Source organism: Hordeum vulgare, chromosome 3H (assembly GCF_904849725.1).
Source record: "Hordeum vulgare subsp. vulgare chromosome 3H, MorexV3_pseudomolecules_assembly, whole genome shotgun sequence".
Classification (NCBI taxonomy): domain Eukaryota; kingdom Viridiplantae; phylum Streptophyta; class Magnoliopsida; order Poales; family Poaceae; genus Hordeum; species Hordeum vulgare.
The window spans coordinates 605169519-605184087 of NC_058520.1; the positions used below are offsets into that span (position 1 = coordinate 605169519).

Sequence of the window (14569 nt, forward strand, 5' to 3'; positions counted from 1 at the left end):
CCAGAGAGGCCAAATGCCTGCCCACCGCCGCCTCCCCCTGGTGGCGGAGTGGGGGCTTGTGGGCTCCCTAGAGCCCACCTGGCTTGGCCCAAAGGCCCCCTGATCTTCTTCCGTTCGGGAAAAAATCATTTCGGGGTTTTTCTTCCGTTTGGACTCCGTTTCAAAATCAGATCTGAAAAGAGTCAAAAACACGGAAAAAACAGGAACTGGCACTCGGCACTGAATTAATAAGTTAGTCCCAAAAAAGATATAAAAGATACATAAAACAACCAAAGAAGACAAGATAACAGCGTGAAACCATCAAAAATTATAGATACGTTTGAGACGTATCAAAGACAACCCCATGAAAAAGAGTTGTCTCGTAGGGATGAAATCATTGCTCTTGCCTCTATTGCCGTACCTCCTACAGATCCTTTAGAGCAATATCTGCTAGAGCATGAAAATGATATGCATATGGATGAAAGAGATGAGATAGATAAAATTGTCTTAGAACAATATCCTATTCTCAAGAATAATCCGCCTGTTGACCTGCTTGGGGATCCTCCCCCACCAAAGGGTGATCCTGTGTTCGAGCTAAAACAGTTACCAGATAGTCTTAAGTATGCCTATCTTGATGAGAAGGAGATATATCCTGTTATTATTAGTGCTCACCTCTCGAGTCACGAAGAGAAGAAGTTATTAAAAACTTTGAGGAAGCACCGTGCTGCTATTGGATATACTCTTGATGATCTTAAGGGTATTAGTCCCACTCTATGTCAGCACAAGATTAAAACCGATCCTGATTCTAAGCCAGTTGCTGATCATCAACGGAGACTAAATCCAAGGATGAAAGAGGTTGTGAGAAAAGAAATATTAAAGCTTCTGGAAGCAGGAATCATCTATCATGTTGCTCATAGTGATTGGATAAGTCCAGTACATTGCGTACCTAAGAAGGGAGGTATCACCGTCGTTCCTAATGATAAGAATGAACTAATCCTGCAGAGGATTATTAATGGCTATAGGATGGTGATAGACTTCCGGAAACTGAACAAGGCAACCAGGAAAGACCATTATCCTTTGTCGTTTATCGACCAGATGCTAGAAAGGCTATCTAAACACATACACTTCTGCTTTCTAGACGGTTATTCAGGTTTCTCGCAAATACCTGTTGCACAATCTGATCAAGAGAAAACCACCTTCACATGCCCCTTATGTACCTTTGCTTATAGACGTATGCCTTTTGGCTTGTGCAATGCACCTGCCACCTTTCAAAGATGTATGATGGCTATATTCTCTGACTTTTGTGAAAATATTGTTGAGGTTTTCATGGATGATTTCTCCGTTTACGGTTCTTCCTTTGATGATTGCCTCAGCAACCTTGATCGAGTCTTACAGAGATGCAAAGATAACAACCTCGTCTTGAACTGGGAGAAGTGCCACTTCATGGTAAATGAAGGCATCGTCTTAGGACTGAAAATCTCTAAGAAAGGCATTGAAGTTGATATGGCTAAGGTAGATGCAATTGAGAAAATGCCTTGCCCCACACATATCAAAGGTATACGAAGTTTCCTAGGTCATGCTGGTTTCTATAGAAGGTTTATTAAAGACTTCTCTAGGATTTCTAGGCCTCTTACCAACCTCTTGCAGAAGGATGTTCCTTTTGTTTTTGATGAGGATTGTGAGGAAGCTTTCGAAATACTTAAGAAGGCCTTGATAACCGCACCTATTGTTCAACCACCTGATTGGAACTTGCCCTTTGAAATCATGTGCGATGCTAGTGATTATGTTGTGGGTGTTGTTCTAGGACAAAGAGTTGACAAGAAGTTGAATGTCATTCACTACGCTAGTAAAACTCTAGACAGTGCCCAAAGAAACTATGCCACTACGGAGAAGGAGTTTTTAGCAGTCGTGTTTGCATGTGAAAAGTTCAGATCTTATATAGTTGACTCCAAAGTCACTATTCACTCTGATCATGCTGCTATTAAGTACCTCATGGAGAAGAAGGACGCTAAGCCTAGGCTAATCAGATGGGTTCTCCTGCTACAGGAGTTTGATTTGCACGTTGTTGACCGAAAGGGTGCTGATAACCCTGTAGCAGATAACTTGTCTAGGCTAGAGAATGTCCTTGATGACCCACGACCTATTGATGACAGCTTTCCTGATGAGCAATTGAATTTCATCCGCACTTCACATAGTGCATCGTGGTATGCTGATTACGCAAACTATATCGTAGCCAAATACATACCACCCAGTTTCACCTACCAGCAAAAGAAGAAATTCTTCTTTGATTTGAGACACTATTTTTGGGATGATCCTCACCTTTATAAGGAAGGAGTAGATGGTGTTATTAGACGTTGTGTGCCTGAACATGAACAGGGACAGATCTTGCAGAAGTATCATTCCGAGGCTTACGGAGGACACCATGCTGGAGACAGAACTGGTCATAAGGTATTGTAATTAGGTTTCTATTGGCCCACTCTCTAAAAGGATGCCCGTAAGTTTGTCTTGTCTTGTGACGAATGCCAAAGAATAGGGAATATCAGTAAGCGTCAGGAAATGCCTGTGAACTATTCACTTGTCATTGAACCATTTGATGTCTGGGGCTTTGATTATATGGGACCTTTCCCGAGTTCCAATGGGTACACTCACATCTTAGTTGCTGTGGACTACGTCACTAAGTGGGTAGAAGCTATCCCCACTAAAAATGCTGATCACCACACCTCTATTAAGATGCTTAAAGAAGTCATTTTCCCAAGATTTGGAGAACCTAGATATCTGATGATTGATGGCGGTTCACACTTCATTCATGGTGTTTTCCGCAAGATGCTCGCTAAGTACGATGTCAACCATAGAGTTGCATCTCCTTATCATCCTCAGTCTAGTGGTCAAGTGGAGTTGAGTAATAGGGAGATCAAATTGATCTTACAAAAGACCGTCAATAGATCTCAAAAGAATTGGTCTAGCAAACTTGACGATGCACTATGGGCTTATAGGACTGCTTATAAGAATCCCATGGGCATGTCGCCATATAAAATGGTATACGGTAAGGCCTGTCATTTACCTCTTGAGCTGGAACACAAAGCTTATTGGACAATCAAAGAGCACAACTTTGATTTCAAACTTGCCGGTGAGAAGTGGTTGTTTGATATCATCTCATTAGATGAATGGAGGGCCCAGGCATATGAGAATGCCAAGTTGTTCAAGGAAAAGGTTAAGAGGTGGCACGATAAAAGAATACAAAAACGAGAGTTCAATGTAGGTGATTATGTCCTGCTATACAATTCTCGTTTAAGATTCTTCATAGGCAAGCTTCTCTCTAAATGGGAAGGTCCCTACGTTGTCGAGGAAGTATATCGTTCCGGTGCCATCAAAATCAATAACACGGAAGGTAATTTTCCTAGGGTGGTAAACGGGCAAAGAATCAAGCATTACATCTGTGGTACTCCCATAAATGTTGAGACCAATATCATCAATATCATAACTCCACAGGATTACATAAGGGATGTTTATCAGTCTGTTCCAGACCCTGAAAACCAAGAGGTATCTGTTTTGGTAAGTAATTGGACTCCGAAACTTTTCCAATAGGAAAATTTCTCCGTTTTGGAATTTATGGAAAATTAGAAAAATAAAAAGCAGTCCGGAGAGCGCACGAGGCGGCCACAAGCTTGGTTGCCGCGGCCTACCCCCTGGTCATGGCAACTGGGCTTGTGGGCAGCTCGTGTGCCTCCCGGACTCCGTTTTCTTGCGGAGCGCTCCTTCTGGTCCAGAAAAAATCATTATATATTCGCCCGAGGGTTTTGATCTCGGTATCACACAGTTTTCCTCTGTTTTTGTTTCGAGCTTGTTTCTTTCGCAGATCTAGACCATCATGACTTCCCCAAAAGCTCCTAAAGACAAGATCTTCGAGAAGGTCATAAATCCCTACCTCACGGAAGTGCTGAAACACCCTTAGTCTATTAAGATGAGTGAGGGGATGTTGCACATCTGTGATGTTGAGGGGCCTAAGAAGACCGGAAGCATGGAGACGAGGCTCGAAGCAATGGAGCAACAAGTCTTCAAGTGCCAAGGGATGGTGGAGCGTGGACTCAACGTCAACCACATGATGATCATGGAGTTCACCAGCAATCACAAGATGGATACCATTGACATTGGGAAGCACCTCTCCAGGCTCTATGACAGGGTTGATCAACTCCAGGGCCAGATCTATGACCTACAGAACCAAAACTATGAGTATGAGTATAGATTTAAATCAATACGGTTGGCTGCAGATTTGAGGATTCCGGCGACTCGTTCATCCTACCATGATGGAGCACCTATGCCTTGGAAGACGGAGGATCAGACTACTTCAACACCACCACCACCATCACCACCAAAGGAAAACAACTAAGCATTGGTATGGGCAATCCCCTTGGCTTATGCCAAGCTTGGGGGAGTTGCCCTGGTATCGTATCACCTTTATATCTTTTGCTTTTACCTTTGTTTTAGTTCTTTCCTTTTCAGTTTTTATTTCTTCTCTTAGTGGAATAAGTCTTTAGTGTTTTAGTTTGAGTCTTTTGCCTTGTGTCTCCCCCGATGTATTCGAGCTTGCGAGCTATATAATAAAGAGTATCTTAGTCAAGGGCTTTGTTTTGTGTCGTGATCAAAAGTATGAAAAGAACGATAGCATGAAAGATCATGAGATGATCCTATGGAAAGTGATAGCTTCACATATAACAAGTATGATGATTGAAACCTGTTGAGAGTAGACCAACATATACCTCAGTCATTGTTGAAATTAATAAGAAGTAATAAGGAAAGAGAGGTTCACATATAAATATATCATCTTAGACACTTTCTATAATTGTGAGCATTCACCAAACTATTACATGCTTAGAAGTAGATGTTGGACAAGGAAGACAACATAATGAATTGTGTTTGCTTGGTTCCAAACAATGTTATATGATTAGAGATCCCTTAGCATGTGACGATTGCTTCCACCTCATATTATCCAAAACTCCCGCACCAAGTAGAGATACTACTTGTGCATCCATAAACCTTCAACCCAGTTTTGCCATGAGTGTCCACCATACCTACCTATGGATTGAATAAGATCCCTCAAGTAAGTTGTCATCGGTGCAAGCAATAAAAATTGCTCTCTAATATGTATGATCTATTAGTGTGTGGAAAATAAGCTTTGTACGAACCTGTGATGAGGAAGACATAAAAGCGACAGACTACTTAATAAAGTTCTTTATCACAGGAGGCAATATAAAGTGAGGTTCCTCCGCACTAAGAGGACACACATCCAAACCTCAAAAGCGCATGACAACCTCTGCTTCCCTCTGCGAAGGGCCTATCTTGTACCTTTACTTTCTGCCCTTGTAAGAGTCATGGTGATCTTCACCAATTCCTTATCTAGCCTTTTTCTTGGTGAACGTCATTTGCTTGGGAAAGATCTACATTCATATATCAACTTGGAGCTGAGTACTTATGCTTTATTATTGTTGACTTTACCCTTGAGGTAAATAGTTGGGAGGCAAAACTATAAGCCCCTATCTTTCTCTGTGTCCGACTGAAACTTGGATACCATGGGTACCACGTGAGTTGTCATAATTGTGGAAAACAAAAGAGATGATTGAGTATGTGGATTTGCTTTGCAAGCTCTTATTTGACTCTTTCTGATAATATGATAAATTGCAATTGCTTCAATGACTATGGACTGTTGTTGGCCACTTCTCGGTAAGGTTTTTTGTCTCATACTTTGCTTTGTGAAGGAATTGTTACTTTCCCATAAGAATCTCTATGATGTATTGTTGTCCTATGTGTGATCATGATGCCCTCATGTCCGTATTTTGTTTTATCGACACCTTCATCCCTAAACATGTGGACATGTTTTGGGTCTTGGTTTTGGCTTGAGGACAAGCGAGGTATAAGCTTGGGGGAGTTGATACGTCCATTTTGCATCATGCTTTCATGTTGATATTTATCACTTTTTGGACTGTTATTATACTTTGTGGAACCTTACTTATGCCTTTTCTCTCTTATTTTGCAAGATTTATTTGAAGAGGGAGAATACCCGCAGCTGGAATTCTGGACTGGAAAAGGAGCAAGTTTGAGTCCTCTATTCTGCGCAACTCCAAATGCCCCGAAAATCAACTTGGATTTTTTTTGGATTTTATAAAAAATACTGGGCGAAAGAAGTGTGAGAGGGGAGCAACCAGGGGCCCACAAGCCTGCTTGCCGCGGCCTACCCCCCTGGCCGCGGCAACAGGGCTTGTGGGCAACCTGGTGGCCCACTGGCCCCCCTCTTTTTCTATATGAAGGGTTTCGTCCGGAAAAAAGTCAGGGTGGAGCTCTTTCGTGGATTCTCCGCCGCCATGAGGCGGAACTTGAGCAGATCCAATCTAGAGCTCTGACAGGACGATCCTGCCGGGGAAACTTCCCTCCCGGAGGGGGAAATCGTCGCCATCGTCATCACCAACACTCCTCTCGTCAAAGGGGAGGCATCTCCATCAACATCTTCATCAGCACCATCTCCTCTCCAAACCCTAGTTCATCTCTTGTAACCAATCTCCGTCTCGCGACTCCGATTGGTACTTGTAGGGTTGTTAGTAGTGTTGATTACTCTTTGTAGTTGATGCTAGTTGGATTACTTGGTGGAAGAGTTTATGTTCAGATCCTTGATGCTATCCATTACACCTCTGATCATGATTATGATTATGCTTTGTGAGTAGTTACTTCTGTTCCTGAGGACATGGGATAGGTCATGCTAATAATAGTCATGTGAGTTTGGTATTCGATAGGTATTTTGATATGATGTATGTTGTTTTTCCTCTAGTGGTGTTATGTGAACGTCGACTACATAACACTTCACCATATTTGGGCCTAGAGGAAGGCATTGGGGAGTAGTAAGTAGATGATGGGTTGCTGGAGTGACAGAAGCTTAAACCCCAGTCTATGTGTTGCTTCGTAAGGGGCTGATTTGGATCCACTAGTTTAATGCTATGGTTAGACGTTGTCTTAATTCTTCTTTCGTAGTTGCGGATGCTTGCGAGAGGGGTTAATCATAAGTGGGATGCTTGTCCAAGTAAGGGCAGTACCCAAGCGCCGGTCCACCCACATATCAAACTATCAAAGTAACGAACGCGAATCATATGAACATGACGAAACTAGCATGACAGAAATTCCCGTGTGTCCTCGAGAACGCTTTTCCTCTTATAAGACTTTGTTCAGGCTTGTCCCTTGATACAAAAGGGATTGGGCCACTTGCTGCAGCGTTGCTACTACTTGTTACTTGTTACTTTTCGCTTGCTACGTTTCATCTCACTACACCATCACTTGTTACCGCCACTTTCAGTGCTTGCAGTTATTACCTTGCTGAAAACCGTTTATCAGAGCCTTCTCCTCCTCGTTGGGTTCGACACTCTTACTTATAGAAAGGACTACGATTAATCCCCTATACTTGTGGGTCATCAGAGGTCTTCGCGTTGGTCGCAGGCATGGACTCGGTGCGCATCCTTATCGTGCTCGTGGCGCACCACGGCTGGCAGGTACACCATATGGAAGTCAAGTCAGCCTTCCTGAAGGCCGACCTGCTCGAGGAGGTCTACGTGCAGCAGCCGCCGGAGTATGCCGTGGCTGGCCAGGAGGGCAAGGTGTTGCGCCTCTGCAAGGCGCTATACGGTCTCCGCCAACGGCCGAGGGCCTGGAACGCGAAGTTGGACGAGAGCCTGTGCGTGGTGGGCTTCGAGCGCTGTTCGTCGCAACACGCGGTGTACCAACCCGGCTCAGGTGGCTCGCTCCTGATTGTCGGAGTCTACGTAGATGATCTCATCATCACGGGCACGGCCAGAATGGAGATCGACTCCTTCAAGCAGATCAACCTGGGCAAGCTTAGCTACTACCTGGGATCGAGGTGAGCAAGGAGCCCGATCGGATCGTGCTTGGGCAGGCGGCCTACGCCAAGAGGCTGCTGGAGCGTGCAGGTATTGAGGATTGCAACCAGAGCAACACTCCCATGGAGGTACGGCTCAAGCTGAGCGAGGAGAGCTCCCCGACCCGGTGGATAAGATCAAGTATCGCAACATCATCGGAGGGCTACGGTACGTGAGACAAACATGACATGATATCTCAGTCGAAGTCGGGTATTTGAGCAGGTTCATGGAGAAGCCTGCCTCCGACCACTACGCCGTGGTGAAGCATCTCTTGCGGTATGTGGCGGGGACACTGAATCACAGCTGCGCATATGGGCGCAGCGAAGGAACGCTGCAGCTAACCGACTATAGTGGCTCGGATCACTCTGGGGACACGGACGACAAGAAGAGCACGACGGGTGTGATCTTCTTCCTCGGCAGGAGCCCGGTGAGCTGACAGTCTCACAAACAAAGGGTGGTGATGATCTCCTCATGCGAGGCCAAGTACATGGCGGCCACTACCGCTGCTTGTCAGGGCATCTGGCTGGCACAGCTACTTGGAGAGATGATAAACAAGGAGGTTGTGCAGCTGAAGCTCCTCGTTGACAACAAATCAGCGATCTCCGTGGCAAAGAACCCTGTCTTCCACGAGTGAAGCAAGCGCATAGAGATCATGTATAATTTCATTCGCGAGTGTGTGGAACAGGGGCAGATCGTCATTCACTTCATAAGAACAAGTGACCAGCTTGCTGGCACTCTTACGAAGGCACTTGGCTGCATTATGTTTCAGGAGCTGACGAGGAGGATCGGCATGGTTGGAATAATTCGCCGACGACAAGATTAGGGGGGTGATTTGTTAGCTAATCTAGTCATTGAGCTGCCTTTGTTCTAGGTTATTTTTTTCAAATAAATAGATAGGAAGGCATGAGCAGGAAGTTCCGCACGCCGTGCAAGTAGCTTGCACGGGCGTGTAGCTCGGCGCGATCGCGTCAAGGCCCGATAGTTTCGCAGGTGGCATAGGAGACACGATCAACACTCGTGGGATGGCGCGAGTCTAGCGGATTGTGGCGCGTAGTTAGGATCGCCACTGACCCCTCTTCCCCTTGTAACGAATAAATAGTGCGAGGAAGGATAATGTGAAAAGTCACAACTTTGCATGCGACACAAAAACCACAGTCTTCCCTGTGAACGAGAGAAATTAGCGAGCCTTCGTTTCTAACAGAATAAAAATGTGTTGTGCGTGCCTGAGCTGCCTTTATGCTGCCAATGTCAATGTTCACAACCTTTCGTTTAAGTTTTCCAAAGATTTAAAGAGTAAACTATATCAACGTTAAAAGACTAAAGAGCCAAACATAATGATGGAACTAAACTCCTAGCTTAGAGTGCTACAAAATTAACAATCTAGCAGTAGCTATTTGGACACCTCAAAATAAACACAAGCATGTATTCGGTAATGGTTGTTTTATAACATGAACCAGAGGGAAAACCTTTTTCATAAAGAAACACAAGCATCACTATTAACACCATCATCCCAACAAAAATATTGACAAGCTAGATGTCAGAAATCTGTGCCGCACAGGTTCAATCTAGAAAAATAATAATTTACTCATAGTAGTGAAAGCTTGAGTATCATATTAGAGAAACTCCAACAGGCACGCGCTATCTAAGCTGCATTGTAAAAAACCTGTTTTTAGCGTGCGCGGACCCGACTTGGGTGCTCCAGCAGCCGCATAAAAATCGTGCGCACGCTATACTCGATCCAACATGCAGATCAAAATGGCATCACGCGCTGCGTATTTGATGTGTCCGCTCGCGTGCGCTACAAACTCTGGACTATTGCAGGTGGGACCTCTGAATTGGGCGCCGCGCTAGCGCATGTCTGTTGGAGCAAACGTCCTTCAACGCGCTAAAAACACAATTTTGACGTTGTATAAATTTTTTTAAGAGGCCGCGCTAGCGCATGTCTTTTGGAGATGCTCATAGAAAGGTACTTATCAGGACCATAAAACCTTTAGCGCCAACGAGGTATTTAGTTATAGAGCAATAGAATGCAATCTACAACTCAACTACAAGTAGAAACTTTCATGAACTCCTTGTTTCACTACTATGAGTATAAAATTTGAGCACCGTTCTTGGCGAACAAATTACCCCGAGTGCTAAACCTGTTGCTGACCAACAGCCGAGCGAAGACCTACTACTAGATAAACCTCTCAATATATGAATATGAGCATACCCACACATAGACTACCGGATCAAAAGGGCAGCATCCGTTGATTCGAAGAGACGGGACAAAAGAATGGAGATGAGCACGAACCTTCACAAGCCATGACGACCCTTGAGAAGTGGATGCGCGAACCAATCGATCTACTGCCTTTTGCTTGGATTACGGTCGCAATCATCAGAAGAGATGAAGAGGAGAAGAAGGGGATCATGGCGAAGGAAGAAGAAAGACAAGACGACATTGTGGTCGGGGGAAAAGGAAGAGAAGGAGAGAACGCGGTGCAGTAGAGGAAAAGGAAAAAAAGAAAAGGAAGCAATTTTGCTGAAACACATATAGATGTGAGATAAGTAGTACACATCTAAGTTCTATATCATTGATCTTTACGTGAAAACTTGTGTGGGTATATTGTTTTCCTTTTTACCTTTTATGCTTGACTAGCTGCTTCCTTTGCCTGGAATAGGAACAAAAATAAAAATACTAAACCTATTGGCTTCCACAAATGTCCAGTCCGATATGCCGGCCGTCAGCGGCAACTCGCGGCTCTCCGCTCGCCGCCCGACCACAAGCAACTCGACACCTCGCTTCCTCCTCCTCCTCCTCCTCAACAAGAGCAAATCCAATTACTCAATTAGCTACTGTACATATCAAATGCGTGGAAACTGATTAAAACAAGACTCGCGTGGAACAAGCTGCGGGTGAAAAACAAGAATAGTCATCAGGAAATCGCAGCATTGCAAGCCTGAATCAACATCGCCCCCCGGCGGCAAGACAGGAGAGAAGTGGGACCACCCGGCCCCTATCCCCCCAAAATCAAGAACCCGACGCCTCTCATCCATCCCCCGGCGGCAGGACAAGAACGCAAGAACGCCGGCGGCAGGACGCCAAGAACTGCGACCGCCCCTCCTCTCCCTCCCCCCGGAACGGGCCTGCCTCCGGTCCTCTCCCTCCCCCGGAACGGGCCTGCCGCCCCTCCTCCCCCTCGTCCGGTGGTCGGTGAAGAACCCGACATCCTCGAATCGAGGCGAGGCCAAGACACGCAAGTCTTACCGCCCCCACCCTCCGCCTCCCCGCCGGCGGCCAGACAAAAAACGCCACCGGACTCGAGGATCCTCCACATCCCTCCCTGCCGGCGGCCTTGGGTGCGTCAGGATTCGGACGTGGCGCGATTAGCGGCCACGGCGAGCGGGACGGGCGTGGCGACAGGATTCGGACAGATCCGAGTAGAGCGCTCGCATTGCACGCAGCCATGCCGCCGGTGGCCTCTCGCAGCCGGACTGGTCCGAGCTAGCTAGCTAGGGGCTCGTCGTCGGCGGGAGAAGGGGAAAGGAGGGGAGGCGGCGCCGACAGTGGAGTGGAGGCCACGACGGTGGCTGCGCGTGGCGGCGGCTAGGGTTCCCATCGAGGGGATCGTGAGAGCTTGGGGGAAGCAGGGGCGTTTGTGGGTTGTGTGTCTTTTTTTTGCGTTTTGACGGGTTTGGATGGGAGAGGCAGTGCGTGGGAGGGCGATCACACGTGGGAACGAACGGTTTTTTTTATTGAACCGTTTGGTGTGGTTATTTAATCGTCTGGTTTACGAAGGGATGAAAAAATCGGTGGAAATGCTAGCGGGAGGAAGTGGAGAGGTGGGATCGAGAGGTCGAACCATCTCTCTGGTTAAACCATCACGACGGCACATCCTGCTTTAATAGTAGAGATTTGGTCATTTAGGTGTGCAATAACTATGGGACGGGAACGTTTGGTTCCTTTGTGTATGTACACCCTATATGTGAGAAAATATAGCAATTTAACAAAAAGTTAAAAATTTCTAAAAATATTTTCGAAATAAATTTGACCTTTCATTTTACTTTTAAGAAAAAATTCGGAAAAATTAAATTACACGTCGACGTCTTTTAGGAAAAACAAATTTTCAATCAAAATAATGTGAATTGTGCTATAATAGCAAATTGATTTTTTTCTTTTTTGACTAGAAGTCAATGTTGGTTTTTTTGTAATTTTTTTATACTAGTACAAAAAAGTCAAGTTTAACCCAAAAATATTTTTAAACTATTTAAACTTTTTATTTAATTATTAAATTTTTTATATGAGACGTATATATAATTAAAATTAATAACTATGTCGCATCTAGATGTTTTCTGGACACATCCAAAAGGAAAACTGGGCCGAGCCCAAGGGTGGAAGGTGGTGTCCGCTGGCTCCGTCCGTGTGTCCTGACAGGATTCTGCATCAAATAGGAATACTAGTACAATACTAGGAAGGTGTTGTTGGCTTTATATACTGAATACTTTGGCTTGTAAACTCAACCTGTCAAAGCACTCAGCGCCCGTACGTACGTGAGACTAGAGCGTGTCGCTGAGACTATAGCATATCCGATTAATTAATCGTGCAGAGGATGATGGGTGATAGGCTCTTGCTGCTGCTGGTGGCGTTCATGGCACTGGTGACGTTGACAACGGCGACGGAGTACAACGTGATGGAATATGGCGCAAGGCCCGACGGTGGGACTGACTCGGCGGGGGCGTTCCAGGCCGCGTGGGGCGCTGCGTGCAATGACACGGGGAGCTCCGGCTCGCGGCCGGTGTTGTGCGTGCCGGCGGGCAGGTTCCTGCTCAGCCGGGCCTACTTCAAGGGGCCCTGCCGGAGCGCCGGCGTGGTCGTGGCCATTGACGGCAATGGCACAGTCTTCGCTCCGCCGGCCGTGGACGGCAGGGCGTGGATCATGTTCCACCATGCCGACGGCCTGGCGATCCACGGCGGGACGCTGGATGGGCAAGGGCAGGAGTATTGGGCGTGCAAGAAGGCCGGCAGGTGCACCGCCGGGCAAGGCCCCAGGGTGAGTGATGAAATGAACCTCTTGGTTTTGTTTTTGCAATTTGATTGGGTTGTTCAGTTTCCTTGTGACGTACGTACATATGATTGCAGACGCTGGACATTAGCCAGTCCAAGGGCGTGAGCGTGAAGCAGATGACGCTGCTCGACAGCAAGGAATTCCACATGGTTATCTTCGATTGCACCAACGTGACGTTCCAAGGCGTCCGGATCATCGCGCCGGCCGACAGCCCCAACACCGACGGCATCCACGCCAGCCGCTCCCGCCACGTGAGCATCCTCAACACCACCATCGGCACCGGCGACGACTGCGTCTCCTTGGGGCCCGGCACCTCCGACATGCTCATCAGGGACATCACCTGCGGTCCGGGCCACGGCATCAGGTGCCACCTTCACTTGCTAGTTCATCATACATCATATATTGTGTTTGCTTGTGATTTGCGCAGCGTTTGATAGATTTTTGTGTTTGCGTTGGATGGACCGTGGCATGCAGCATCGGGAGCCTGGGATGGCAGGCCGGTGAGGAGGAGGTGAGGAACGTGACCGTGGATAGGGCGGTGCTGACGGGCACGACCAACGGCCTGCGGATCAAGACGTGGGGGACGCCCAACTCCGGCTCCGTCGTGAACGTCTCCTTCTCGAGGGTCACCATGCAACGCGTGGCCAACCCCATCCTCGTCGACCAGAACTACTGTCCCCGCAAGGCCGACTGCCCGGGCAAGGTACGTACGTACCTAAGAGATCGATGCCACCATCCATGCATGCATGCGTGCAGGTCTACTACATGAATTCATCAATCGATCGACTGTATCAAGTGCTTTATTGTTGCGTGTGCATGCAGAGCTCCGGGGTGCAGATCAGCAACGTGTCGTACACGGAAATCGAGGGCACGTCGATGACACCCGTCGCGGTGAAGTTTAACTGCAGCGACACCAACCCCTGCAGTGGGATCAACCTCAGGAACATCAGGCTCACGTACCGGCACAAGCGGCCGGCGCAGGCCAAGTGCCAAAACGTCGGCGGGTCCGCGTCCGGAGAGGTCACACCGCCAAGCTGCTTTTCATGATCGCAGAGAAGCACATACGATCTTCTTGATTCCTTGGTTTCTGTAAATACTTCTCTTGCCTTTTGACTAGTTCGTGTACTAATAGCTTGGTGGATCTCAAAGCGACCCCTACATGTAGCCCAGGGTAGTAGTCTTACCGGATTTGTTAATTCTCAATTGGTTCAGACATAGTTAAACCACAATCAACGTCATAAATTTTGCGTGGTTGTTCTTGTGGATTTATTTTGAGATTTTTTTTATTTTTTTTATAGATGGAGAATATTTGTGTAAAATCACAAGGTTATAACTTTTGACCCTGCTCTTTACGGGGTCCGTGAGAGCATCTATAACCGGACCCCTTATATCCGTCTCAAAGGTTCAGACAGTCCGTACGGTCAGTATCCGGTCATTAGAAAAATGAACCAAATAGACGCTCGTACTGCCCAAATATGGGACGGATATGGAGAGCCCGGGCACGTTCGCTTGGCAGGCCCGACCCACCCACGACCCCACGGATCCATAAAAAGCCACATCCGGCTCATTGCTTCGAAACCCTAGCTCAGTCACTCTCCTCTCTCGCCCCGTCCTCTCCTATTCCCGCACCTA

The 14569-nt window shown here is 46.8% G+C and overlaps 1 protein-coding gene across 1 annotated transcript in view; it reads left to right on the forward strand.

Moving 5' to 3' along the window:
- LOC123442223 (polygalacturonase-like) overlaps nucleotides 1-14277 on the forward strand; it is a 46140-nt gene extending 31863 nt beyond the window's left edge. The window contains exons 2-8 of the mRNA XM_045118274.1: nucleotides 7435-7873; nucleotides 8115-8319; nucleotides 12479-12922; nucleotides 13012-13301; nucleotides 13412-13640; nucleotides 13760-13957; nucleotides 14236-14277. Coding sequence (XP_044974209.1) covers nucleotides 7435-7873; nucleotides 8115-8319; nucleotides 12479-12922; nucleotides 13012-13301; nucleotides 13412-13640; nucleotides 13760-13957; nucleotides 14236-14277 — 1847 coding nt within the window. The remainder of the gene's footprint in view (nucleotides 1-7434; nucleotides 7874-8114; nucleotides 8320-12478; nucleotides 12923-13011; nucleotides 13302-13411; nucleotides 13641-13759; nucleotides 13958-14235) is intronic.
- Nucleotides 14278-14569: the final 292 nt, after the last annotated feature.